General features: G+C 32.8%; 4 protein-coding genes across 16 annotated transcripts; 1 reads left to right on the top strand and 3 right to left on the bottom strand.

Moving 5' to 3' along the window:
* Window positions 1–649: 649 nt before the first annotated feature.
* On the bottom strand, window positions 650–5559 carry LOC130813943 (B3 domain-containing protein Os11g0197600-like). 13 transcript variants are annotated; one of them, XM_057679875.1, is made up of 7 exons: window positions 5406–5559; window positions 3861–4012; window positions 3576–3755; window positions 3152–3347; window positions 2859–3002; window positions 2088–2304; window positions 700–1291 (listed from the first exon to the last, which is right to left on the bottom strand). In XM_057679875.1, the coding sequence occupies exons 2-7, from the start codon at window positions 3993–3995 to the stop codon at window positions 1174–1176; spliced, it is 990 nt and encodes a 329-aa protein (XP_057535858.1). In that variant the 5' UTR covers window positions 3996–4012; window positions 5406–5559; the 3' UTR covers window positions 700–1173. The 13 variants fall into 13 exon arrangements, 11 of the variants coding, with proteins under 11 accessions (XP_057535859.1, XP_057535854.1, XP_057535853.1 ...); XM_057679871.1 differs by lacking the exon at window positions 5406–5559 and adding an exon at window positions 4478–5016 and having other exon boundaries at window positions 691–1291; window positions 2859–3005; window positions 3152–3755; XM_057679870.1 differs by lacking the exon at window positions 5406–5559 and adding an exon at window positions 4208–4457 and having other exon boundaries at window positions 691–1291; window positions 2859–3005; window positions 3152–3755.
* Window positions 5560–8886: 3327 nt separating this feature from the next.
* LOC130813942 (nuclear transport factor 2-like) lies at window positions 8887–16571 on the top strand. The gene is made up of 9 exons (XM_057679868.1): window positions 8887–9306; window positions 9395–9529; window positions 11325–11634; window positions 12104–12372; window positions 12725–12914; window positions 14135–14256; window positions 14342–14407; window positions 15281–15362; window positions 15988–16571. The coding sequence occupies exons 1-9, from the start codon at window positions 9277–9279 to the stop codon at window positions 16116–16118; spliced, it is 1335 nt and encodes a 444-aa protein (XP_057535851.1). The 5' UTR covers window positions 8887–9276; the 3' UTR covers window positions 16119–16571.
* A 2019-nt stretch (window positions 16572–18590) lies between these two features.
* Window positions 18591–21017, bottom strand: LOC130813941 (probable inactive receptor kinase At1g27190). The gene has a single exon (XM_057679867.1). The coding sequence runs from the start codon at window positions 21006–21008 to the stop codon at window positions 19023–19025; it is 1986 nt and encodes a 661-aa protein (XP_057535850.1). The 5' UTR covers window positions 21009–21017; the 3' UTR covers window positions 18591–19022.
* An 878-nt stretch (window positions 21018–21895) lies between these two features.
* On the bottom strand, window positions 21896–25301 carry LOC130813940 (hypothetical protein At1g04090-like). The gene is made up of 2 exons (XM_057679866.1): window positions 24871–25301; window positions 21896–23741 (listed from the first exon to the last, which is right to left on the bottom strand). Exons 1-2 carry the CDS (start codon window positions 25067–25069, stop codon window positions 22171–22173), a joined length of 1770 nt encoding a protein of 589 aa, XP_057535849.1. The 5' UTR covers window positions 25070–25301; the 3' UTR covers window positions 21896–22170.
* Between the last annotated feature and the right edge of the window lie 1630 nt (window positions 25302–26931).

Raw genomic sequence — 26931 nt, 5'->3', positions numbered from 1 at the left:
GATGATGAACATAGTTATTGAAGTTTTCAAAATGAATGTTCACAAGAATTAATAAAAATAAAATCTTTTAAATAGTGAAAATATTATTTTGTTGAATAATAAATTTGATAGAGGAAAAATAGGGACCACAAATATTAAAAAAATATTAAAATGAGAATGAATAAGGTTATTTTTGTCCAAAATTTGTGATATAAATGAAAAGATTCCTTATAAGAAACAACAAATGAAACAAGCTAAAATGGAAAGTGGGAACTTCTTTAAAAAAACGGAAGGAGTAATTTTATGTTGTTGAAAATGGTTAAGTTATTTTAATGGCTTATTTGGGAGAAAGGGATAATGATAGAGGTTTGAGGAAATGGTTAAGTTGAGAAATTATAGGAGAAATAAGGTGAATGTAGAGTGTATGAAGGAGTTGGGAGTTAACTAATATAGTTAATTTATCGGAAAAAGTGAAAAGTCAAAGATAAAACCAGTAAATATAGGTCAAAATGTACGAATTTGGTCATGTGGCCAGAACTCTGTCAACAATTAATATTTAATGGCAGCAATTCGCAAAAATTAAACTTTATGGCTATACTTTGCAAAACACTTAAACGTTGTTGCAGTTATTTACAATTTTCTCTTATTTTAAGTTTCACGGTGAATGTCTCAATTATAATTATTGAATATGACTTCATCTATCATAACACAATAAAGTTTGCAATTAATTTTTCTTTCCTATATTAAAATATAAAATTACCCATTGAAACACATCCTCTCACATATAATGTCACTAATATATAATCCATAGACTTTCTAATCCTTGTGCCCTGATGCACAATCTCATGAAGAAATACGATTAAGTGAATGAGAATAAAAGAAATAGCGTGAGTTTTGTCTAAATATAAAATTATAAGTTTATAACAATTCCATAAAACGATCTTAAAAGGAAATTATAGCAATTGAGGGACATAGAAAGTATCATACTCTCCCACTTCAGAATATATGTCGGTATTTAATTCTACATACTTCTTAATATATTAATACGGAGATTGTGCCATAAAGGGAATATATAATTTTTAAACATAAATTGAATATTGGTTCACATATACAGACTTCATTCCTGAAGCAAAAGAAAAAACTGCAAAAGATTTGAACATGAATCATATATGGTATTCTGATCAACATCTTCAACTACAAAAAGTGCAGTTCCTGAAACTTGTCCTTCCCTCTCTGATTGTACATAACTGGCCAAATTCTTCCTACTTGATCTACAAGCCATACTACTTTCTCTTCTTCATATTCATCTTGTCTGCATACATTTACTGGTTGTCATAAGCATAATGGGATAGGACTGACAAAAGCAATCTTACCAACAACAATGTCAACGCCTTTTAACCCCAAAAGCTTGGGGTCACTATATGAACTAAACGTCTGAACCAATAGATCAATTTTAATTGTCGCCCACATAAACAACCTTAACAACACAACTTATTGTATGTGATAGACTCACCGTCAGACACGTCCATGCATGAGTTGAATAGCCTAACTAATACAAATTATTAGCATATGAGCAGACTGTCACGGTCTCTTACAAGAGTAGCTCTAACAATGAACAATGTCAAAAGCCTTAATTTCAAAAGATTGGAATCGACTATATGCACCAATAAATCGATTTTCGTGGTCGTCCACATAAATTCTTCTCCTCCATTCATTTTCCATCTGAGCAAATTTTTCTCAAGGAAAGAAAATCAAAAGGTAAAACAAATGAAACCTCTTAAGTCCTACCCTGCACCTAGCTAAATACATAATCCTCTATGCTTCTATTCAGGCATGTAGTGATGTAATCATGTAACTGATTCAATTTTCATGTAAGAGAGTTAGAATTCAATGCGTTTTTCAGTCCTTTCCTGGGCTATTAACTAAACAAGAAAAGAAGTCTTGAATGTTTCGAGTTACACACAACAGCGCAACAAAATGCAAAGGAACAGGAACACGAACAAGGCAGAACTTAAGAAGATAAAAAAAAAAACACTTTACAATTAGCAAGATTAACTAGAATAAATACCAACAAAACATAATCAGCAATATGAGAAGTCAGAACATACAAGGCAGAATTCACTATCGTCTTCTCTGAACATGAGATTTTAAACTCTGGTGCAGATAGAGAATCACAGAGATCGTGCTCAGGAGCTTCGATGTATAGAATCTCATCTCTGTCACCATTGTTGGATATAATCATGCTATCACATGAAGGATTATCAGCCGCTGCGCTACCCCAAATATTTTCACCATATTTGGGTAGCTCGACTATACCCTTTCCACCTGATAAAGAAATGAACTAAATCAACACATTTCGGAAAAGACAGATGCATTTAAATGTTAAGACGCCATTCATGCCATCAAGTGTCATATAACCTATGTTACTCGGACTCTTCATTTTGCTTCACGTACCCGTGGCCGATCATTGATGCTCGGACATTGGTAATGGCACTGAGACATTTCATTTTAGGCGTAAAGTTGAATATCTAAACGTATCCGACAATGGTCACGTACCAATATCAAACTTCAGTTTCCAAGTCAAGTAACATGGCATATAACCCACCTCTGAAACGAGCGAGAAGCTCCAATCAAATAACCTTTTTGGTGGTAGTAGTAACATGGAGAACTAACAAAAACTCTTCTATTTAGTTAAGAAGATTTTTAGTTTGAGCTCTTTATAGCAAATGAAGCAAAATCAACGAGACAGGAAGAGTATATGTCAAGGATTTCATAAATATACCACAAATACTGGATCTTTTTGCTCATCTCCTGAGATAGATTGATCAAAATTCACTAAGAAAGATATATGCTAACAAGGAATATACAAGGAAGCTTACAACTAGTTGGAGATGTGAACTCAGATGTATGTGGTGCAGCGACAGATTGCCCTGGATATAAAACTTTCAAAGGCATTACGGCCCTTGAAACTGCATCGTTGGGTAGCGCTACACATTTTGTACTCAACCAATCCGCTTCATCATCTGCTAAAGAATCCCAATGAGCTAAACATGAGTGACAAGAAATAAATCAACAAAAATCAAAAATCAAAATTCGGCTAGGAAATCACTCAAAAAATAGATACTTCTATGTCCCTCTGAATTTGCACATAATGTAAAACAAAGTAACTAACTTATGATTTTGGAAGTATCCGCTTTCAGCATTGTGTTGGGTGTTTGAAAACACATATTCCCTCTTGTTATACTCATGTTATCAGCATCTACATTGTCTTTAGGGACCACTTTAGGCCTTTTGTTGGTATTCTCTTGTCTTGGAACATCTTCCTCAACCTCATGAAATTTTCTCACTTTATGAATAGCATCCTTCCTCTGCATGACATCAATGTCAGGCTCAAAATCCATGAAAGAATTTGTGCACTTGTTTGCAAAAAACTTTTTGTTAGACGAAACACGACAAAGACTTTTGGGAATATAATCTTTTGTAGTTTTAGCTCTATTCTTCTGATAATCTTTTTTGCTGAAAATCATAGGCTTTTCGCACCCACTTCTATCAAAAATTTGAACATTAAAATGTGATCCCTTGAAATAATTAAATACCAGAAAATCACCAAGTTGAATATTATGATCCACAAAAAATTCACGCCATCCCTTTTGGAAAGCAAGAGAGCCATTGTTATTAGTCAAATACACTTCCCATTTTTGTCCTGTGGAATCCTCAAAATAGGTGCTTTTCCCTTCAAGTTCTGTAATAGTTTTAGCAAATCTAGGAGGCACAATCTACAAATAAAATGACTGTTAGAAGCCTTAACCTTATAAGATTAAGGTTGGTTTGATGAATCAATAGATCAGATCTTGAGATAAAATAAGGTAATGCAATCATACCAGCACTTCAGAGAAATGGTTGCCCAACATAACTTTAAAGAATGAGGAAACAATTGGGAGCGGATCAAGCTTGGATTTATGGAGTGACAAACAAAAACGAGAGCACTCAGCACACGCCTCCGGTTTGTCATCCATATTATGCAATTACCCAGCTGCAAAATCATTATCAGACAGAAAATTAACAATGTCATAAAAACAAAATTCACAAGACACAGTAGGTTACTATGGTACATAATATCCCAAAACGAAATACTATAAATCTTTGGCCCCTTCGAGATTGGACAAAAACAATCCAGGTCAATACTGAATACATGAGAAAATGCTTCAATAACTCAGAAACCAGTCACCTAAGAGAAGCACCAACTAGAAACTAGATATCATCCAAGGGTGTAATTCCTCGAACAAATACTTCTCTAATACACTATAATATGTAAACCAATAGTTATTGAAATATTTTATCTCTCTTGGTAGAAATTATGTATATGCCCCATTGGAGAAGTGGTACTCCATGGCGTACATAACTACCTTAGACTGTCTCTATCCACAGTAATTGTGAATAATTTTTTTTAGTCCATTTCATAAAATTTACAATAATTCAATTTCTGATTTTGACTTACTCTTTTTTAAATTTGCATCCACATCTTTCTCCCACTTACCCTTCAAGAGCATATACATCTTTTTGCCTTACCCCTTCAAAAAGACGTAAGTTGTACTTGTTGCAAATCCCATAGAATAGAGGGAGTACTCAGTAAATACCACATAGGCCAAAAATATTATTAAAAAAATGACCTCATATTGTCCATACCCATTAAAATAGAGTACAACAAAATGAATAGCAATAGCCAATAGGAATATAATAAATAAAACCAGAAGTATACCAGTGAAGTACTATATTGGACAAAACAACAACACGCATTTAGAACATTCTAGAAATTAAAAATTAAATCATTTAACGGTGAAAATGGTAAAGTAGTTGTATAATTAATCAATTTAACAAATCAAATAAAAATGGATTAGTTTTAGACCAAAATGAATAATTGTGCTACAATATTTGCACCAAATTTAAGCATCATAGCTTAGTTGTACCCAAAAAAAAACATAAAAATTAGCTTTTTAGTAATATATGTCTAATTAAAAATTCCCATTCATGTAAAAATAAGGAAAAAAAAGAAAAAACAATTAATTTAATTACATAAAACAATGCAGTAAATTCAGATTTGAGCAATTGAGCATCATTCATTGTAAAAAAAAAGTTGTGTTCTTTGACGATCAATTTGATAGAAGAAATTACAGACATTGATAAAACCCTAAATCAAAGGGTACAAAGAAAGATTAAATGTCCTTATAAACAATTGATAAACCCTAACAAGCAGAAAATACAAGAGAAGAGCACGATATAATAAGAAATCAAGCACGATGGGAATTTAAAAAGGGACAATCAAATAGGAGTAACGATCAAAAGTAACACAATAAACCCTAAAATACAGAAGTAATATCACGATCAAAACCCTAACAGATTAGTTTTTTTAAAAAAAGGAGATAAACCTTGAAATGAATTGTGTATAAGCATTGAGCACTGGAATTTGATTTGATTAATTGCTGATGGAATTGAGATTGTTGTATCCTTAAAAACAATTAATAAACCCTTTTTACCTTTTTTTTTGAGTTATAATAAACTCTTTTTATTTATCCGCCATAAATTTTGTTTATATTAATTCAAATAAAACCCATATAGAAGTATGAGAAGTATGATATATAGAATTATTTGCTTCAAATAAACACGGTACTATGTATAATCATTTTAGTTTTTTTAATCAAATGATTAGAAATAAATAATAAATGAATTTATTTTTAGTAATTATATCTATTTTATTATTTAAAAAAATCAATAGTAGAGTTTATATTTTCAGCAAATCTAGTAAAAATGCGACATATTTATTTTATTTTACTAAAGATAATTTAAAATCTATAAATTTATTTTTATCAAAAAATTCAGAATTATATTATTAAAAATCTAACTCTTCAACTTTATCTTTTTAATTAATGTTTACATGTTTTATTTGTTTTTATAAGATAGGATTTTATTTTAAATGCCCCAATAATAATAAACTAAATTTCCAACCAAAAAATAAAATTTGCAAATATCGTTTCGGTAGAGAACTACTATGATTGTATAAAAAAATACATATATATAATTTCCAATCAAAACAATGTGTTCAAGTGTATTAAATCTCTTTCTATATGGGAATATTTGGTTGCATATATTGAGGTTGTCTTGAGTAAGTTTTTCTTTCACCTATGTGATGTGTTTGCATACATGGATTCTCTAGCTTATTTTCCAATCTAAAATCAAATTTCTATATAAAGAACTAATATAGAAACTCGTACAATACACGTTATTATAAAGATATATAAATATAAATTTTAAATTGAGATACAATTACATGTTATCATTATAAAATAATACTCCCTCCCTCCCTTTTTATTTGTCCACATTACTTTTCGTACATATTTTTTAGCAAATTTTACGCTTAAATGTCTCTAAGTACGCATCATAAAAAATTATAAAAATTATATAATAAAAAAATTTACATCAAAACAAATCTAACAAGATCTCATATGAATATATTTTATCTTCCATATATACTTCAAAAATCTAATTTAAATTTCTCTCTTTTAAAGTGCACAAAGTTAAAGTGGAGAAACAAAAAAGAACGGACAGAGTATTATTTCTTATAAAATAGATAGAGGATTTTAGAATATATGGAGTATGATTTTAGAATATATTGTACTTTTATTGAAAAAAAATAGGTTGTTAATATAAGTATAAATATTAATTAAAATTCTTATAATGTTTAAGCCAAATATGGGTAATCTTCCAACAATGTTATTATAATGATTCTTTATTATTGCCAAATAATTTTTTATTATAATGTATCCTTTGTTTTTTTAATGAAATATTTTACAAATTAATTAGCAAATACTTCAAAATACAACAACAATGTTCTAAGAAACCTTGATTGGAAATTTTGTGTAGCTTTTAAATTCAAAAATATTGTAATCCTAAAAATTTAAAAGAACATATTATATTGTGATATACTGATATACTTACATATAGTAAAAAATAGGTTGGTGTTAACTTTGCTATACATTATTTCGAAAAACACATCTTGCAAAGATATAATATTCAAAAATATTACATGTCATATAATCTAATTGAACCAATAGTTGATAGTTATATTCCATATGACATATTATTGTGAGGATGTGACATGTAAAATTTTGCAATCTTTTTATTAGATTCTATGATATGATATGATTATGAATTAACACTGTAATTAATAACTTTTCTTCACAATTATAACAAGGATTTAATTATCTCCGCTTACTAGAAAGATTGATTCCGTTTTCACATAAAATTTATGTAGCTTATTCTTAAATAAAAAAATCTCTCTATATAAACTAATTAGGTAGGTTAAAATTAAGTTAACCTAATTTATTATAATTCACTCAATGGAGTATATCTTAGAGTTGTGATTTTCAACTCAATTAGAATAACTTATGTTTAAGTGACGATCGACTAGACGACCACTCAATTGTATATAAACCAAACACAAATCCAACTTGAAAATCAAATTTTGGCTTAATTAGAATATATACCATTTTCTTCAAGTGAGTTTTATGTTCGATTCTCATCTCTTGCCTTTGACCATTTTGTCCCTTAGCCAACTTTGTACTTAGAAAAAAATGTTCGACCGGCTTAATCTGTTACAAAACTTCTTAATTATCAACGTGATTTGTAAATCACCACAAATAGACATAATAAAAACCAATAAAGTAAACAAAATAGACAATAGCTTTGTGTTTTACTATGAGATCGACTCATCATGAGAGGAGCCTATAAAGTTAGCCAATTTTTATAAATGATCACTTTAAATTATAAATTATCACTTTAATAGACTAAATGACACATACCAAACCAATTGAGATAATCTCATGACACAATTTTTTTTAAGAATTTGTGAACAAAAAAGAAATTTACTTATCTAATTTTCTCATTTATACCCACGTATTTTTAAAAATTCTCAGTTGTACCCAATAAATTTACCAATTCTCAATTGTACCCAATAATTAGTAGGGTTTTTCTCACTTATACCCACGTACTTTTAAAAATTCTCAGTTGTACCCAATAAACTTACCAATTCTCAATTGTACCCAATAATAGTAGGGTTTTTCTCACTTATACCCACGTACTCATGTTGGTAGCTGAAGTTGTTCAAACTTTGATCTTGGTTGACTTTTGTTATTATTACATCAAAAGGTAATTGAGCTTATTTTTTGAACTAATAACTTTTACGTTTCGTTTAATTATTGGTATTAGAACGTGTAAATGATAATGAAAATTTTAGCTAAATTTGCAAGAAAAAAACACGTGAAGGCTATTGATCATACTTGTCTTACTCTAATAATCATATTTTTTTATAAAATTCAGTAAAATATTTGTGGGAAAATAGTAACCACATGTGATCTCATATCGAAGAATTAGAGAGGATTAGACAAACATATAAACTTAATGGACTCTCCTTTTACTAATTGATTTTAGGATGAAAATTCATCGCACTTGTGTGCAATCAGCTCTCATGAGAAATTTATCAACACTTAATTGTGGATAAAACTTACATCGCCATGAAAATAACATATTATGAAGATTTACTCAAAAAGTCATTTTATTACCATTGTTTAGTATTTACTCCTTTTACTGTTGTTAAGTTGTCATTAAAAAATGGTTATTGTTGCTAAATTAATACTAATTATTGGGTACAATTGAGAATTGATAAATTTATTGGGTACAGCTGAGAATTTTTAAAAGTACGTGGATATAAGTGAGAAAAACCCTACTGAATACAATTGAAAATTGATAAATTTATTAGGTACAGCTGAAAATTTTTAAAAGTACGTAGGTATAAGCGAGAAAAACCTAAAAAATTATTTATCAATGATCGCTATTTACTTGACTATAGGAGAGTTAATACCAATTAGCGATGAATAACAGTCCTTTGCAACTTTGAGCAGTCAGCAGACAAATTGGGTGTCTTTCTCTTTCTTCTTCTAGATCTGAACACCAAATTTATTGTCTCCCCAATCTCATTTTCTCTCAAATCTCTGAGATATACTCCCTAAACTTGGACTTCACACATTAATAATTTCCATAAATACATACTGAGTATTCCATATACATATTTATATGGTTGAAAATCTATTCTCAGAAACCTTGTTGCGCATGTTCTCAGTTCTATTGAGCATTTTCTCTACTGGGATTTAATTAATTTTTTTGGATCAGAATTTGGTTATTTTTGATTCAATTAGGGTTTTTTTTTCGTGGGTATTTTTCAAATTTTCTTATTAAGCTTGAACAATGGCGGCTGCTTCTGTTTCTGCCTTTGAGGTTTTTATACTCCTATTTGATTAATTTAATTTAATTTATTTTTTGGTTTGTTTTGTTGATTAATTTTGTTGTGGGTTTGATTAATCAGGTTGGTTCATACTTTATTAGTCAATATTATCGAGTGCTTCAAGAAACACCAGAGTTTACTCATCAGTTTTACAATGATTTAAGCACCTTGACTCGAGATGATGGTAATGATAGTCAAACTGTTTCCAACATAATGGTAATGATTTTTTTTATCTCATATTATCATCTTTTGTTTTTCAATCTATTATCAATCTGTATGGTTTTTTTGGATTATTATGAGTTTTTTTGAAATTTTTACTTTTTAGTTTAGAGTATACTCTGTATATATAGTGTGAATCTATGAAGTTGTTGAGAACAAAAATTTAGGGGTTTGAAGATATACAAGGATGAATGTTGGTTCCTTGCTATCTTTATTTGAAGATGTGTAATCAAAAAAGGGTTTTGTTTGAATGATCTATTTTTTATCTCAAATTTATATTTGTAAATTTTCGCCCCCTCAATTTTTGGCTCTAGGTTCTTCAATGTAATATAAGTCATTAAGCTGTAGTTCCCATAGATTATAAGCAACTGTAGTTGATTGTCTCCATTTCTGCTTCTGTAATCTCATCCTATGACTAAGTCGAATCTACTTATTTTCACGGTGCTAGATTGCTTCTCTTTTGTTATTGTTTTAATTTTCTGGAATAATTTCTATGCTAATGAAAGATGTGAAACCGAGTCCTTCTTAACAGGGAAGATGATTGTTGTTACAGAACTCACATATTTATTTTGGGTGACTCTATGCACAATAACATCAGAAGTATGATCTGATGATTATGTTTGGAGTTTGGCCATTCTAATGTTTATGGTCACATTGTGTAGTCTTCTTTGGGTCCTTAGTTGTCTTCTTAAACATATACCTTGAACTTATAGTAAGGGCTTTAGGTTTCTTGAAACCGGGAACCCTTTTGTTTTGGGGACGATCGGAAGTAGTTGGTGAATCGTGGTGGTTGGTTCTACAAAGTTATAGAGGAAGTTGGTGCGTTAGATTGGTGGAGTAAGCGGCTTAGGGTTTTTTTGTAGAATGGGAACACAACATTTTTAAAGAAATTTGGACAAAGTTAGACTCAATGTTTCATAGAAACAATGCTAATGCTATAGAAGTAATTGTGAGAATTGGGCATTTGGTGGTGCAGGTGAGCAGAGTGGATTTGTGACTTATTAAATCTAAAATCAACTTTTTATATGAATGCATCTGAGAGCTCAGTGCTTTTGAGGGTACTATTGCAAAAAGGATGTGTGGCACATCCATGCTTATGTGGATGATCTAGAGAAAAGCAGAAAAAAACAGTACATAAATATGGGGATTAAATTTCATGATCAACACATTAATGTTGCCTATGTTATATCAATCGCTATGGATGTTTAAAGAGGCAAACTTTTTGCCATGTGCAACATTTGAATAATGTTGTCCATTTGTAAATTCGATGTGCAAATTTCGTGATGGAGCCAAAGATTTATTATATTCCAACTTTAGATTATGATGGACTATTTTAAAATGACTCATCTTTACAAAAAACATAATACATTAAAATGACTCATTATGAAAATCTGCATTTCTTATTATGTGAAATTTTTCATGATAAATGGGTTGGAAACATCCAATTTGTTTTTATAAGAGTAAGGTTGCGTACATTCACCTCTTAAACCCCCACTTTGATGGGAGGCACTTAATGGGATTGAGTTGATGGAATGTTGTACTTAAAGGAATGTTGTACATTGTATTGAAGTTTTTGTGATACAAAATTGATTATGGCCTTATGTTGGCGATTGATATGTTGGATTTGATAAAATATTTGTTCTTGTTGTCGAACTCTTTATACTGTTCTTTGTGTGATTATGTTGAATGTATTCTTTTACAAACAGATGCATGCATTTGTGACTCCGCAATTGTAGTTGTGCCAATAATTAGCTTTGTTTTTTTCAACAAAAGTGTTTCAACTATTTTGCAGGAGATCCATCAAGTACTCACCTCGCTGAATGTTAGTGGACTGGAAGTGACGAAGTTAAATTGTCAAGATTCCATGAATGGTGGCATTCTGCTCATTGTGCAAGGTGTTATGAGGTCCAGAAACTTCAGTGGCAAAAGGAGGTTCACACAGTCCTTCTTTCTAGCTCCTCAGGAGAAGGGTTATTATGTCCTCAATGATATTCTTCTGTTCAACGAGGAAGTCTTTCTTAACCAACATCCTGTACCAGAAATACCTGATATCAAGGTTGATCCCGAAATTTCTGCATCTAGTCCTCGCTTAGAGCAGCCAGGTACTGATGGAAGCTTAGTTGGGAGCTTGTGATATTTTTGCTTTGTTAATTTGCAAAAAATATATGTTTGTGCATGGTAGTTTAATATGATCATAGAGTTGCATTATAGAATTATTGATATAGCCTGAGAACATAGTTGAATGACCATATTTTACTGTTAATCTGTAATTTTTTGCTTTGTATCATTGCAAACTATATTGGACACTTGATATTCATACAAAGAGATCTTAAAATTTCATGCCTCTGGACTAGAATAGAATTCCTTTATTGAAATTTTATTTATTCTTTTTTTGATGAACAGATGTTGTGTTTCGGATACTGTCTACTGCTCTCATTGTATTGTATAAAATAAATTATTGTGCCGCCTGCTGCAGTCAGTTTTAGTTCTCGTGGTTTATGGTCGTCTGAAATTTGGTTTTTTATACTCTTGAATCTTAATCCTTATTGATGGACATGTTTTATGTTCCAGTGTCTAATTATGAACTGGAGGAAGAGAGTAGGGAGTATGTGAATTCAATTCACATTGAAGAAGATAATCCTGTTGACAAATATAGCCTTCTTGATGAAGAACAACTTGAAGAACCTCATTTAGAAACCGTTGTTAAAGAAGCCCCTATTGAAGAACCTGCTGCTCCAATTGAGAATACTGTCAACCATATGGTCTATGTGGAAGATCCCTTACCTGTTCCAGCTGATGAGCCTGTTGGAGAGCCACCCAAACTATCATATGCTTCCATTGTATGCTTATTGCAATATAGTTTCTGTCTTTTTTGTTTTTGTTATATATCTCTTTAACTTGTTTGATCTTTCTTGTTAATTTTCATTGCCTCTAATTTAAACATGCTATGAACCTTACCTTGTGCCGTTTCTTTTTTAAAGTTAAATTTTACATGAAAGAGAGATCTATCCTCTAATTGTGTGACTTTTCTCAAACTGCAACTTTTCTTGATTCATTCTTAGAATTATATTTCTTGCACAAAATGAAACATCAAATTATTGAAACAATTTCCAATCAAAGGATTTTAGACCATATTTTGTGTATAGCATTCGGTACTCATATTTTGATATTTTGTTTTGTTAAATTTTGCAGTTACGGGCTTCAAAAGGGCTGCCTTCACAAAGAGTTGTTTCTCTACCAAATTTAAGGCAGAGTGTAACTCCTCCAGTAGAGCAGCATCAAATGGTGCAAGCAAATGCTTCAGAATCAAACCCATCAGCATCATCATTTGTTCCTGACAACGCTAATGCTGGGGCAGATGAAGGTTTCGTTCAAGAAGATGGTGAGTTTAAATCCTTTACTTTGGTTTAGTCTTTCCTCAATGCGTATTTAATTTTTTCCCTTTGGTGTACTTTGATTTTCATGTTGCCCTGGAAAATAGTTGGATTGGCATTGATTGGCTTGTGAAACTAAATAGACATGTGGATTATGGATTGTTAGATGTGGGAAGTTCGAGAAATCGTTACTCAGTTTCTTAAGAAATGTTAACAATGTGTGTTTGACTGTAGGCTCTAAGAAGACTTCTCTAGGTACACCTGCCAAAATGGTCAATTTTGTTGATTTTGAGTTGGTTGAGTTCAACTCAACGGGGTCAATGATTTCTTATTTTTATATTGCTGTCCTTATAAAATACTCAAAAAGCACCATATAAATTTATTTGTTGAACTATGAAAATTAATTTTTATATAATAGCCCAAACTTTATTTTTAAGTTTTGATTGTGAAATATTAACCCAAATCTTAAATATTGATGTAGAAATAGAAGGTCGGGTCCTAAGTCCCAACTCCTAATTCGAAACACTATCAATTTTCAAAACAAAAAAAAAAAAAACGGTTAAATTGGGTATCCGTCAGTTAGTTTTCGAGTCAGCTCCAGGATGGACATGTAGGACATGTGTTTGTTTATCTTGTGGAAATTACTTCTCAAGAAGATATTGGGTTCTAATCAATAGACGATTGTCTTCACTCTTGTGCTTTTCACTAGAGAGATATTGTCTAAAGAAGGGTGTCAAAAGGATGGGACTTCTGATTTCTTGTTTGACCAAAATAAGCTTACTATTTGGTTTGGCCGTGGTGGCAAATAAGAACTGTTCTGTTGGACCTATAGAGTTCAGGCTTCAAGTCAGTTTTAGCTAGCTTGTATTGTGCGTAAATAGTTAAAGGGAAATAAAAGTCAAACTATACAAAATCCGATAGGCCAATACTTTTAATAGTTGCTTGTATTGTATCGATTCGAAGTTTAATGCATAAGTAGCTGGTTATCCTGATTCACTTTTTGATGCAAGAAGTTGCATCAGTATTGTATCCCAATTGACTAGAGTGTAGACTCATTCATTCTTTCTTATGTGTTCTATACGAAATCCTGTTGCACATCTATGGTATCTTGTGGGAGCCTGGATTTGAATCTGCAATGGAATACTGCCTGATGTATCTTTATTATGTTATTTGTTTCAACTACAAACTTTGTCTTGCTCTCATTTTTGGTGGGAACTCTATAACTCAGGTGAACTGACATCTGTCTATGTGAGAAGCTTACCCTCAAATGTTACAACTGCTGATCTTGAGAAGGAGTTTAAAAAGTATGGTAGAATCAAACCTAACGGAGTATTCATTAGGAATAAAAGGGTGAGTTTCAGTTATGTGGTTTTGTGACATTGATTTCTAACTTGTTAGAAAACTTTTTGGTGACTTTCTACTTCTGGGTACACAGGAAATCGGTGTTTGCTTTGCTTTCGTTGAATTTGAAGACATGTCTGGAGTTCAAAATGCCATCAAGGTACTTTAATGACAACCACTATCACTATCAGCATTGCATTTTCTTATTCTATATCTTTCCTCATGTTCGAGCATTTATGCACTTTTTGTACTTTCAATTATGTGTACCTCTAACTCTTTATTTTAGTTGCTATCAATCTACGATGAATGTTAAAAGACATTCTTATGTTGACCGGCTTTCACAGCAATGCTTTCACCAAGGACGACAGAGGGGGAGGGGGGGGGGAGGGGGGTGTTCAGCTATTAATAATTTGAAAAGTAGTCTACATCATATTGGTGATTTTGGACGTTTTCATTGCCTTTTCATATTGGGGCACGCCATATAGCATTATTTCCTGACTTACCTCCCGACCCATAATAGTCGCCCAATGAAGAATTTTGGCTTTGCCATTGGCTATCGCATATACATCTTGCATCTATGGGAAAAAGGGAATACATTGCTAGTTTGTAATCCTCGTGGAGGCCCATAAGTTGCCAAAAATATATAAGCGTTTTCAGTTTCAGTAGTTACTTTTTTTTTTTTATAAAAAATAATGGTTTTTTTTTGGGATTTATTGGAGCATATGTCAATGGATATCAATGAATAGAAGGAGAATGTATATGGATGATCATTGAAATTGATTTTCTTAGGTGCTATTTTGTATTATATATGGCCGAATAAATTATAATCTTTGTTATTGACAACCTCTTACATTAATTTCTTTTGATTCATATTGCCGAACCAATATGTTGGGATTTAGGTTTTGGCATTGTGTTGGCGGAAGGGAATAGTGATTTCAAGACGAAGTATCACTGTGAAAATCCGATATTTTCTTGACTGTTGTCCATGTAATACTATTTTGAGACTGAATTTTAATCATATTGGATTTTGTAGAGTTCTCCCATAGAGTTGCTTGGTAGACAAGTTTACATTGAAGAGAGGAGACCAAGCAGCAACCACAGTGCCCGTGGCGGAGGTTTGTTAAGTTTTTGTTTTTTTTTAATTGTTTGGCATAGATCATTTGTTGCTTTCATTTGCTTGAATAGGCACAAGTTTCATGGAGATGATTTTTAGGTTTCAAAGTAATTTGTAAGTACAACTTTAGCAACACTCTTAAGATGGATTTATAGACTTTTGGAACTCGCACTTGAAAACATATTCATTTGTTCTGTAAATTGAAAGTAATTGGAGCTCATCTGTGGCCCAATTATTTACTCAGTATATAACTTATTAGAAAATTTTAGCTTATTTTGATATAAATAGAGGGTTGGGTGTCTAAACCAACCAATACTAGTGTTTGGTAAATTAGCTGGTTGAAATTCCTATGGGCACCATGTGTACTTGTACAAAAAATTGTGAAAGAAAGATGTAATTGAGTTTGTGCTCAGATTGGGAGGAAATGCAATTATGCAAATCAAATTACAATAGATAGACTGTGAGAGAGTTAAACATTATGTTGTTGCTTTGATGTCATATTTTGCTCAAATGAGGGATAGTTTGGAAGATCTATCACGTTTTTCATGTGCAATTACACATTCATGTGACGTTAATGTCCTTTTTGAAGATGAGCTTATGTATTCGTATCTCATTACATTTAACAGTCGTAGCAAGAGGCAGAGGCCGAGGTAGCTACCAAAATAACACGACAAGGGGACGTGGCGGGATGAGAAACCCAAGTCGAAGTTTTTCTGACAACAACGACTACGATAAGATTAGATGCGATGGCTACTAGCAGCGTACTCCCCAGTAAAGATCATGAAAAAGCATTTATCTGCAAGATTGGGAAGAGTGATGTGCACCGCTTCATCATTTGTCATTTGCTTTACGTGTTTGCATATGTTTTGCTTTTAGTGATGGATATTTTAGGTTTCAACCCCTTGATCTTGGGTATTGAATTTTACATACAATAGCTTAAGCTTATTTTCTTTCAATTGAAGGGTGATATGCTGCCTCAATCCCCATATGTTTTTCTTCTTTATGGGGATATTTTTCTTTCTTTTTGTTTTTTTTTTTTGTTAATTTTGTACTAATGGCTTTGATCTACTTTGTTTTTGAATTTGTGGTTATCCAAGTTTTGGTCGATTAACTAATGAAATTATTATTCAGTTTGATTTACATCCATCTCAAATTGATCAAGCTGATCAGTCCTGAATCCCGATGTATGATGGTATAAGAGTAATAATAAATGTAAAATTGATAGCAAGTTTCTAGCACGTCGTCAATACTAAAAGCCTTGGTTGGCTATACAAACAATATTTATAATCACCCTGATACTACTACTGCGAGTGTAATGGTAAGTCGGGGGTCGAACCACAAGGACAAGGGATGCTAGACTAAATACTTGGTGTGGGAAGGTTATATGGAAGGTAGGTTGGTGGGTGAACTTAACTAATAACAAGAATAAAAAGCGAAACTCAACAATGAAAGACAAGCGGGGAGTAGACTATGTCCACCCTAGGATGGTCTATTAGAAATAAAGATAAGCTAGGTCAAGGGAGTTCTAATGATAATCAATCAAGACACTCTCTATATGGAGAGGAAGTTAGTGACCCTATAACCTATACGAACGACCTATGATCGCCCTATGTCTCTCTAGGAGTGGCAGGACAAGATTCGAATCAAATATTTATCAACAACCATCATCAATCTCAACCTTAATCCTAAACATTGAAGACAAGACTAAACCTAGGGTTTATCTAACCTAAAACCCCTAAAGAAACTATTCTAACATACTAGAGGTAAAAGCAATAAACAAGAAAAGCATTAAAGGAATTGAAAAACATGAAAGTATTAAATCTAAACTAAAAAAGCATTAAATGAAAGCATTAAAGGGAAGTATAGAAGAAAGCAATAGAAAAACAATAAAGACATCAAAGCATTAAAGAAATAAACTTACATAAATGAAGTGACATGAAAGTAGATGAAAGCATGAATGAAGAACTACAAATTCATTTTAGGGCAAAAACTAGAGAAAGCATTAAAGGGGTTGATATTCTAAAATGAGGCACAAAGTGTAATACTCCAGATTTAGCTTGAAAAAGGATTGATAGACTACTCATATCAACAAAGTGCATCTTCTTTTCTAGGGAGCCCATTTGCTAAGAACTCCACAGTTAAGCGTGCTTGGTAGGGAGCAATCTTAGGATGGGTGACCTCCTGGGAAGTGTTCTCGGGTGCACACGAGTGAGGCCAAAGTGCGCTGGAAAGACTTGTGTTGGTTTGTGGGGCCAGTCTACAGTCTCCATGAGTAGTCACCAGCGGTCCGAGGGGTCGGGGTGTTACACAAAGGCACTCAAACTAGGCATGGGGTTTATTCAGATACAAGAAGTGTTTATAAGCTAAGGAACAAAAGGGGTAAAAAGCCCTCGGGAATAAACTTGCGAAGAAAACAAGTCGCGCAGAAAAAGACTCCCATTCGACCGAATGAGCGCCCATTCGACCGAATGGGGCTTCATTCGCCATTTCCAGCATGTTTCAACACATCTCCTTGAAGTTCTAAGCCCATTCGCCCGAATCACTTCCCATTTGCCCGAATGTAGCTTTGATTCGGCCGAATGGTTTCTTTACTTGGCCTATTTTCGTCTTTTGAAGCTTTGGATGCCTTCTGGACTTTGCGGGGACCCTGAGGAAGACTTGGAATGCTTGGGAAAGCTTCGGTGCGCGTGTCTAATCTTCGAACAAAGCATCTAAGTCTTGTACGCAACGTAAAATACCTTGAAATCTCCGAAAATACCTGAAATTACCTCAAAAAACACCATTGAGACAAGAACAAGGTAAAATCATGCGTAAAGTGTGTAAAACGCATTTAAAACGTGAGACTCGACACTACAATGAGGAGATAAATGTGCTCTACAAACGAGCACATCAAAAATACCCAAACTAATCATAAGAAAGGCCTGCAACTTTTCATAAGAGCTCGGGGCAGCTTGATCGTATGTGTTGTTAGACGACTTAGTGAGCCACATTGGCTACCCGAAAATCCTACAATACAACCGCTATAACAATATCCCTCCACTCCACCATTGCCACCGGCCGGCTTTACCTACACTAAAACATCAACCCAAAGTCATACCAAAATTACCCATTCCAACCGTAACATTAACCATCATTGGCATTTGGCACTAGTGTAGTCATAGCGTCAAAAGTCAACACCAATGCCACCAATTCTACGCAGCATCTTTGTCAAGTCAACAAAATAATCGGATTAGGTACAAATACATGCTTATAATCATTCTGCTAAGGCCTACGCCTCATTCATACAAAGGATGTTACAGGAAACAAGATTCATTAGGCTCGAGAGACTAACATATTACATGTATTAGTACGATAAACATGCTTGGCAGGCAAATTCGGAGAAATATCCTTCAACTTCCGTAAATCAAGGATGAAGAAGGCGGGTTTTTGATCCATTTTTTAATTTACAAGATACAATGACGTATGGCATTACAAGCCAAATGAGCTTCCGATGATGCTTCTCAAAAACACTCACACGAGAGCATATCACAAGCATCAAACACTCATCAAATGCAGGCTAACTATTCTATTTTGCAACAGATAAAAGTTTTCGAAGACTCGATATACAGGTGCATTTAACAAATTGACAACATACGCAGAAATGCTAGCGAAAGGGATCCACCTAATCAAGATCCTGTCTTCCGAAAATCAGGGGAAAGTCATCAAATTGCTCAGAAGGATGATCCTCTGTCATGCTGTTTAGTGCTTCATAAACCTGAAGCATGGAATATCTATCCTTGGGCCGAGAAACTATACAATTTGAGGCAACAGCAAAGACCCGTAAAATATCATCGTCATGCCCTTTTCCGCGTATCTCTTTATCGATTGCATCGACTGTTCTTCCCGAGTTTGATAGCTGATTCAACCAATCCACCAAGTTGCCCTTGAAACCTTCCTCTGCAGCACTCACTTCCGTGGGTTTCTGCCCCGTCACTAATTCCAAAAGAACTACACCAAATGCATAAACATCTCCTTTAAGCGAAGGCATCATGGTGCTCGAGTACTCCGGTGCAATATACCCAAATTCTCCTAGATCCCCATTTACAAAACTACTCTCATTATGTGACTCTGAGGCCGATATAAGTCTAGCAAGTCCGAAATCAATTATCCTAGCATCCAAATCTTCATCAAGAAGAATCACGTTTGAACTTATATTTTGGTGCAAATGAGGAGGCTCCACTCCATGATGGAGCCAAGCAAGACCTCTTGCAGCGCCTAAACAAATCCCAAACCTTGTAGGCCAATCCAATGCAATCGTCTTCCCATGAAGCACAGACGACAAAGTCCCATTCGACAAATGCTTATACACCAAAAGTTTCTCATCTTCTACAAGGCAATAACCCAATAACGGAACTAAGTTTGGATGCCTAAGCTTTCCCAACCGATTCATCTCCGTCTTAAAAAGCTTCTCGTTCAACTTACAACTATTAAGCCGTTTAATCGCCAACATCGACCCGTCGGGCAACATAGCCTTATAAGTAGTTCCCATCCTAGTTGAGATCATCACAGAATCCCCACTAAAATTGTTGGTAGAAGCCAACAAATCAGCTAACTTAACTTTAACAAGAGGTTTTTGAAACAAAGAAACCTGAGTAAGCTTATGAGCCCTTAATCTATCAATCCAAGAACCATCATCAGCTCTTCCAAGCCCATATCCTTCCTTTCTTCTCCTACTTGCCCTAGAAAAATACCACCACCATAACCCGAACCCAAATAACAAAGAAGCAGCAGCTCCAAAAACACCAGCAGCTATAATAATAGCCAAATTCTTCTTACTTAACCCATTACAATTAGACTCACTTGGTTTCCCACATAATTTACCATTTCCATCAAAGGAAGACTTATCAAGTTTTGCAAAAGAACCAGGAATAGGTCCAGATAAATCATTATCAGCAACAGAAAACTCAGTAAGTCTATTCAAATTAGATAATTCTAAAGGTATATTCCCAGATAAATGATTATCAGACAAAACCAATTTATTTAAATAGTGACATTTACCAAGATCAGGTGGGATTAAACCAGATAATTGATTGTTAGACAAATCTAAAGTTACCAAAAAAGGAAGCCAAGTACAGATCTTAGAAGGAATAGTACCAGATAAAGAATTACCAGAAAGATCAAGAGTTTGAATACTAGAACAAAACTCAAGAGAATCTGGGATTTGCCCAGAAAGCTGAAAACCCCTAAGCTGAAGACTAATTAGTCTATTCTCTTTATCATTCCAACAAGAAGCACCCACAAATTTGCAAACAAAACCAACAGAAGCTGAAGAATTTTTGAAGTTCCATGAATTGAGTTTACCTTGTGAGTCAATTAAAGAAGATTTAATGCCTTGAAGACACTTAACATCATCTTCTGCAGCAGTAGATAGGATGAACAGATAGCAAAGAAGAAGACAGAAAGTGGGTAGATCTGAAAAGAGTTTGTTGTTCATAATTGAAATGAGTAGAGAATGAAGAAGGAAGATACAGAGAGAAATAGTAGAAAGGGGAAGAACTAGAAGGAAGAAACAATGGAGGAAAGTTAGGTTTTTGAAGGACAAGGTCAACTTTTGGGCATGGTGATTTTGGTTAGTTACAAATTTTGGATGGTAGTGTTGAATGGTCATTGCTTTGGAATGTACACAGTTTGACTGTTATTTTTTAAATTATTTGTTTTAAATTTTTTTATTACAAAGTAAGTAGACCGAAGCAAGGGGTTAGATGCAAATTGAATCAATGGCTTCTATTAAAAGTAATATTTGCTCTTAACTGAGTTCTTTTTTTTTTAATTTTACTTATTTTTGTTTTCTTTTGTTTTTTAGGTTAATTGTGCGTTGAATGATTTTTTGGAGTCGAGTACTTTTTTCGTCATTATAAATTTGACATATTTACGTTTTTTTTTATTTACAATATTTTTAATTTTAGTAAAGGGTTTCAACTAGTTCTCCTCTTATCAACAAACCTATCATTTCTATTATCTTATTTATATATTTCTTTTATTTAATTACTTTCTATTAATTATGACGAAATTTTAATAATACAGTTATAGTAATATTACTTTGTTGCAAATGTAAAGAGATGCCGAGAGTACATTAGTGGAGAGATGTTCATCAGATTAGAGGGTTCAAACAAGAGTTTCTCCTTCTACTATAATTTGTTTTTTTTTTCTAAGAAACTAAAGAAATGAGAATATTTTGTATAAAAGTAATAATGAGATTGATAGTTAAAATATTATTTTATTAAATAATAAATTTGGTGGAAAAATGTATAGATTCTATTAGAATTTAAAATGTTGACATATAGTTAGTGAAAAATATAGAAGCCATAAATATTATAAAACTGTTAAAATATAATTATTAATCATAAGTATTAAAAAGTAGTTAATGATAAAAAAATGAAAAAAAAAAGATAATCACCAAAATTAATTCTTTCCGACAGATGTAACAAAAACAGTAAAAACTTTATGGTGAAAAACATTTGAAAGTAATCGTATTAGTAAGTGAGAATATCACAGTGGAACAAAGGGAGTAAAAAACATCTGATTATTTTAGCATAAGGTCTATGATATATTGGAACAGAAGACCAAAAACCATCAATAAACAATATAACAGTTACAAATTACAATACATTTACGTCATTAGCAACTCAATATCTCGCACAAATCAGGATTCGGAGGGAGAAGGGTTACGGGCAAATCATACCCGTGCCCCTCTAAGGAGTGGGCAAGGAGAAATGCCCGCATTCAGATTATCCCCAAAATAATACATTTAAATGTGTTAGTGTAATAATCTACCACCTTTCATCCCCAAACCAGTTATTCTTCTCCTTAGGACCAGTTGGTCCTTCCTGTCCTGAAAGTTCAAATGGAATCTTCCCAACCACATTTGATGTTGTACGTCGTATCATCAATGGAAGCCGCTTGATCACCTTATCCAGCTCTTTTTTCGAGTTATAAACAATCTTCGGTCCCCATTGATTCATAAACTGCAGCCAACAAGGCTCGATAACTTCTTCACCGAGATATTCAGCTGCGACAATCCTGTACTTGGTGCTAGAATCAATGAAGAATTTGCTTCTAGCACAATCATTTCTTATCCCGATTCCAAGACTAGACGATCCTTGAAGATAGGTCCCAGGACGCGGGTAGCAAGCATGACCATGTTTAGATGCGTACACAACAGTTCGGTTCCAGTCTATGAACTCCAAATCGCAAGCACTTACCCACTCACCACCACTGTGCTGCGAGAAATATACACAATGAAGTTCACCTGTAAAGTTGCTTATACGAAGAGTGAAATGTTCCCAATCGCCAATATGCTCTCCGGTCCTGCCTAAACTAAAATTAGTCGGTCCGATCTTTAGGGTGGCTGGCCCATTGAAAGGAGAAAAGTACCACATTGCTAGGTCCGTAAAAGTACTGCCTAAAGCTGGTTTCACATGGACATAAACCTCGGCACTATTTAGGTTTCCGCGCTTGAGAACTTCCCTTCGATCATCAGCAGGAAAATCTATCCAACATTTTTTATCATTTTCACCACCAGCAGGAAGATTAGTACCTTCGGGATCAATAGGTTCACCAATAGACTGTCCTTCTTTGAACAAAAGAGCTCCGTTTTTGAAGAACCATGACACAGAAGATGGAAAGTAGATCTCTTTGGGGTGGAAATATATTGTAGGGCCATAGTGATTGATCAGTGCATGAATCTGATCAAGATTTGGCATTCCTTGCCGATTAGGGTCTTTGTTCTTTAAACATACAACGGGCATTTCTTCTCCTAAAAACCACGGGCTTGTACAACAGAAGCTTCCTACCGAGACACCTTTACCGAACATTCCTCGATCACAAGGCCTAGTCTTAAAGACTTTAAAAGGGATCTTGTTAAATTTTGAAACCATTTCAAGCAATAAACCACAAGCCTCACCATCATCGACGAGGTCTTCTCTAACACATCTTACTTCCGCTGAACTGGGTTTATCGGGTTTGGTAGTCACGATGAATCCTAGGGCTTTATAACCCGAGGGAGATTGAGGCAGCCAAAAGTAACCACGTTGATCGTAAGTTCCCATGCCATCGTCGGAAATCCATACCAAAGTATAGTCAACGGGCATCATAAGGGCTGGTAAGTTATGTTCATGTGATGCATCCTTAGCCACAAGAACATACCCATTCAAAGGTTTGCCGTTTAATTGGCAGTAATAACCAAAGCTGAAAAATCCTTCGGGTATGCGTAGAGGTTTATAGAACGAAACACTTTTTTTCTTGTCGTGTGACAGATGAGAGCCCCAAATAAACTCAAACCTATTTATTTGTGCAACTTCTAGTTCTCCGAGATTGATTGTTCCAGTAGCAAATCCTTGCCCTAGTAAAAGATACGAAGGGAACTTCTAAATTACTCTTTTGCGAGGTCGATTATGATGGATTATAGTAAAATGACTCATTAAAACGTGTGTACTTATTTTTTATATGAAGCTACAAATGATGTTTACTATCAAAGGTAAATCGAAACAACTATTTTGTTATTACAATCATAAAGTTGTGAACATCCGATCATTGCCTAGGTGGGAGTCACCTAATAGCAACGGGGTCGTTCATTACCTACACTTCAAAACAGCCTTTTGAAGAGCATATATCAAAACAGTGAAGTCATCACAAATACATGACTGGCAAGAAATATCAAAACCAGAAACAATTCATATCAGACATTTTATTCTATTGCAAATCGCCGCAAAACTAAAATGGATACCATAAATGAGATTCTCTACATTCCTCAATAAACAATTAGACAAGATAAATTCACATGGAATAACCTCTTAGTTTCTCATTTACTCCAAAAGATTGCAAGAAATGAGACCAACAAAAGAATGCATACCTTCCATTATCTCAATGTCATGACTCATGAAGTATCCCACCTAGGCGAGGTTTGGGGAGTTGAATATACGCAACCTTATTCTTGTCAGCGAGGTTGTAACAAAGATCATATACAACTCTACGTAACTAAGAAATGCACATGATTTAAGGAACCATTTTCATTATAGTCCATAATAATCTAAAACCAAAGAACTACGGATCTTTGGCTCCATTAAAAATGCATGTAAGTATTTACCAAAGTATGATCACAAGTATGAATGTAATTAAACAATGATAATGGAAAGCTAAAACAGAAACTTTTTTGTATCTTACATAAATTATAGAAGTAATATAAGATGGTTTTATCCCAAATTAGCATTACATAATCATTGGTAAAATACTGAATGTAGTCTTCTGATAAGCTAGATGTTGAAGTTTTATGAAGCTAATTGCAAAAAAGATAGCATTTCATATAATCACAAAGTTCCAGTAATACAACTGTTAAGAAAAAACCATATAGAAATACATAACCCAAAACCCATTACCACATTCTTCAAAATACCTTGATAATTTTAACAAACACCTTCAAAACAAGTTATAAAACAAAAAATTAAATAAATTTAAAGATTGAAAAAACGCACCTTTAGGCCACTTAGGCAATGAAGCTGGCAATAAGAACGTAGCTGAAGATGGAGATGAATCCATAGAAGTATTCCCAAGAATTGGTTGGCGCCTCAACAATCTTTTTACCACCCTTTCCACCATAAAAATGATCAAAATGATTAAAATTGTTAAAATGATCAACCACAATTCTGGAAATTGGATGTGGGTTTTGCCCATAAAAAAGATTTAAGATATAAAATTGTGGGAATATGTTAAATTGCAGATTTTATAATATATAAGATTAAAGATCTAAAATTGTGGGAATATGTTGAATTGAAGATTTTAGAAACTTCAAAGAAAGGGTTTAATTTGATTCTCAAAAATTGTGATTGATTGGTTAGGTGGGGTTGTTTATGTATGTTTTTAACGGTAGTGATGTAGGAATAAGAATACGAACACAGGATGAATTTTAGAAGCAATCCCTACATGTATTATTTGATGTTCCTATTAAATTTATATTTTTTTTTAAATTATTTTATTTATATTTTATTTTGAACCTAATTTGTCTTAAATCACCTTGATTTTAACTTTTTTAGTATTTATATATGATGTTTATATATTTTCTACTATTTTTATTTAAATATTTTTATAATGCGGAGAATTCCAATATATTTCTCATTATTTTTGATTTAATATTTTATTATGTTTGTGTTTTTCAAATTTTTCTACTACTTTTAATTTATATATTTTTTAATATTTATGAGTTTCACTTTTTCATTATTAGCTTTATTATTATATAAAATAATATCTTTACCATCTAAAAGATTTAATATTTCTTGTGTAAATAAGAAGAAAGAGAATTATAATTATAATATAACTAAAATATTTATTATAGCAATAAAAATCTAAGAAAACTCTTAAGTAGTAGGCTATTTTATGATTCTCCAAGAAATAGGATTTAAAAGCTATGCTATGGATGAATTCCTGTTGGTAAGATTGTTCCTCCAATTATCCCAATCTTTTCCAATTAGTGAACTATTCTTGATTTGTTGGGAATATGAGAAGGGGCCCGTTTATTTATTGGGCATTTAGTTTAGATCTTTTAATAAAAATATCTAGTTAGTGATTGTGCACAACACAACCTACATAATAAAATCAAGATAAATAATGTAACACATATAACATATGGTTCATACTCTTAGGAGTGTTTTGGCGAAGGAATGAAATTCAGACTTCAGGGTTGAGACTTAAATTAAATAAAGTGTTATGTTTGTTTATAGAGAATGGGTATGAGATTTTTAATGTTCTTTAATTTTGGGTTGATATTTAAATAGTGAGTCAAACTTTTTAGTTGGGTTTTAAAAATTAATTTGTTATTGAATAAATTCTTAAATATGACGATATTGTGATGACTCTATTTTCATTAGACTGGTACATATACATTTAGTGTGTTAACGTGATCATTTATAAAAATGAACTGATTATATGTATTCGTCTCGTACAAAACGAGTGTTGGTAATATTGACCCAAGCTTGGTGTAAGTTGTAACCCGAATTGCTATCCAAAAAAATCAAACAAAAGTTATTTAAAATTTGATTTGACTCCGCTTGTAATTGATTCGACTTTCAATTGACCAAACTTAGTATCAATTAAACACACAATTGAACTATCCTAATATCAACCCTACTCATAGTAACATACTACTGTGAAAGATTAATTTTTGAATAGATCAAATTCTCATAATATATTAGATAAACTATTTAACCCATATATGAAATGCATTTCACGATAAGACCATCTCATATAACAATTTGTGATTCATAGTTGACTCAGCTTCAAATTCAAATACTCTTTTATTAAAACACCATCCTATTGCCTTATATACCCCAAATCAAATTAAACACAACTTGTCATTAAAATAAAATAGATAGAAATCTAAAATAATACAATTCAATTGAAATTAAACATTTAAAATCATAACTCAATATATAGTATATAATTTTTTTTTTTTTTGAGATAACTTAAAACTCAACTAAGTAATATTCTTTATGATTCCAAGTTATAAATTTAATAGTTAACCTTTCAATTTAAATTACTGA

This window comes from Amaranthus tricolor, chromosome 5 (assembly GCF_026212465.1).
Source record: "Amaranthus tricolor cultivar Red isolate AtriRed21 chromosome 5, ASM2621246v1, whole genome shotgun sequence".
Lineage (NCBI taxonomy): Eukaryota > Viridiplantae > Streptophyta > Magnoliopsida > Caryophyllales > Amaranthaceae > Amaranthus > Amaranthus tricolor.
Note: the sequence above shows the minus strand (reverse complement) of the source record. Positions and strands in the feature narration are given on the sequence as shown.

Coding starts and splice junctions, on each gene's coding strand:
- LOC130813941 (XM_057679867.1), bottom strand. CDS start 21,008: ATGACCATTCAACACTACCATCCAAAATTTGTAACTAACCAAAATCAC.
- LOC130813940 (XM_057679866.1), bottom strand. CDS start 25,069: ATGGGCAAAACCCACATCCAATTTCCAGAATTGTGGTTGATCATTTTA. Junction 23,742..24,870: donor ATTGCCTAAGTGGCCTAAAG/GTGCGTTTTTTC, acceptor ATCTTTTACTAG/GGCAAGGATTTGCTACTGGA.
- LOC130813943 (XM_057679869.1), bottom strand. CDS start 3,995: ATGGATGACAAACCGGAGGCGTGTGCTGAGTGCTCTCGTTTTTGTTTG. Junction 2,305..2,858: donor GTTCACATCTCCAACTAGTT/GTAAGCTTCCTT, acceptor TTTCTTTATCAG/GTGGAAAGGGTATAGTCGAG. Junction 1,292..2,087: donor ACGATAGTGAATTCTGCCTT/GTATGTTCTGAC, acceptor AAATGTATGCAG/ACAAGATGAATATGAAGAAG.
- LOC130813942 (XM_057679868.1), top strand. CDS start 9,277: ATGGCGGCTGCTTCTGTTTCTGCCTTTGAG. Junction 12,373..12,724: donor AACTATCATATGCTTCCATT/GTATGCTTATTG, acceptor TAAATTTTGCAG/TTACGGGCTTCAAAAGGGCT. Junction 12,915..14,134: donor AGGTTTCGTTCAAGAAGATG/GTGAGTTTAAAT, acceptor TCTATAACTCAG/GTGAACTGACATCTGTCTAT.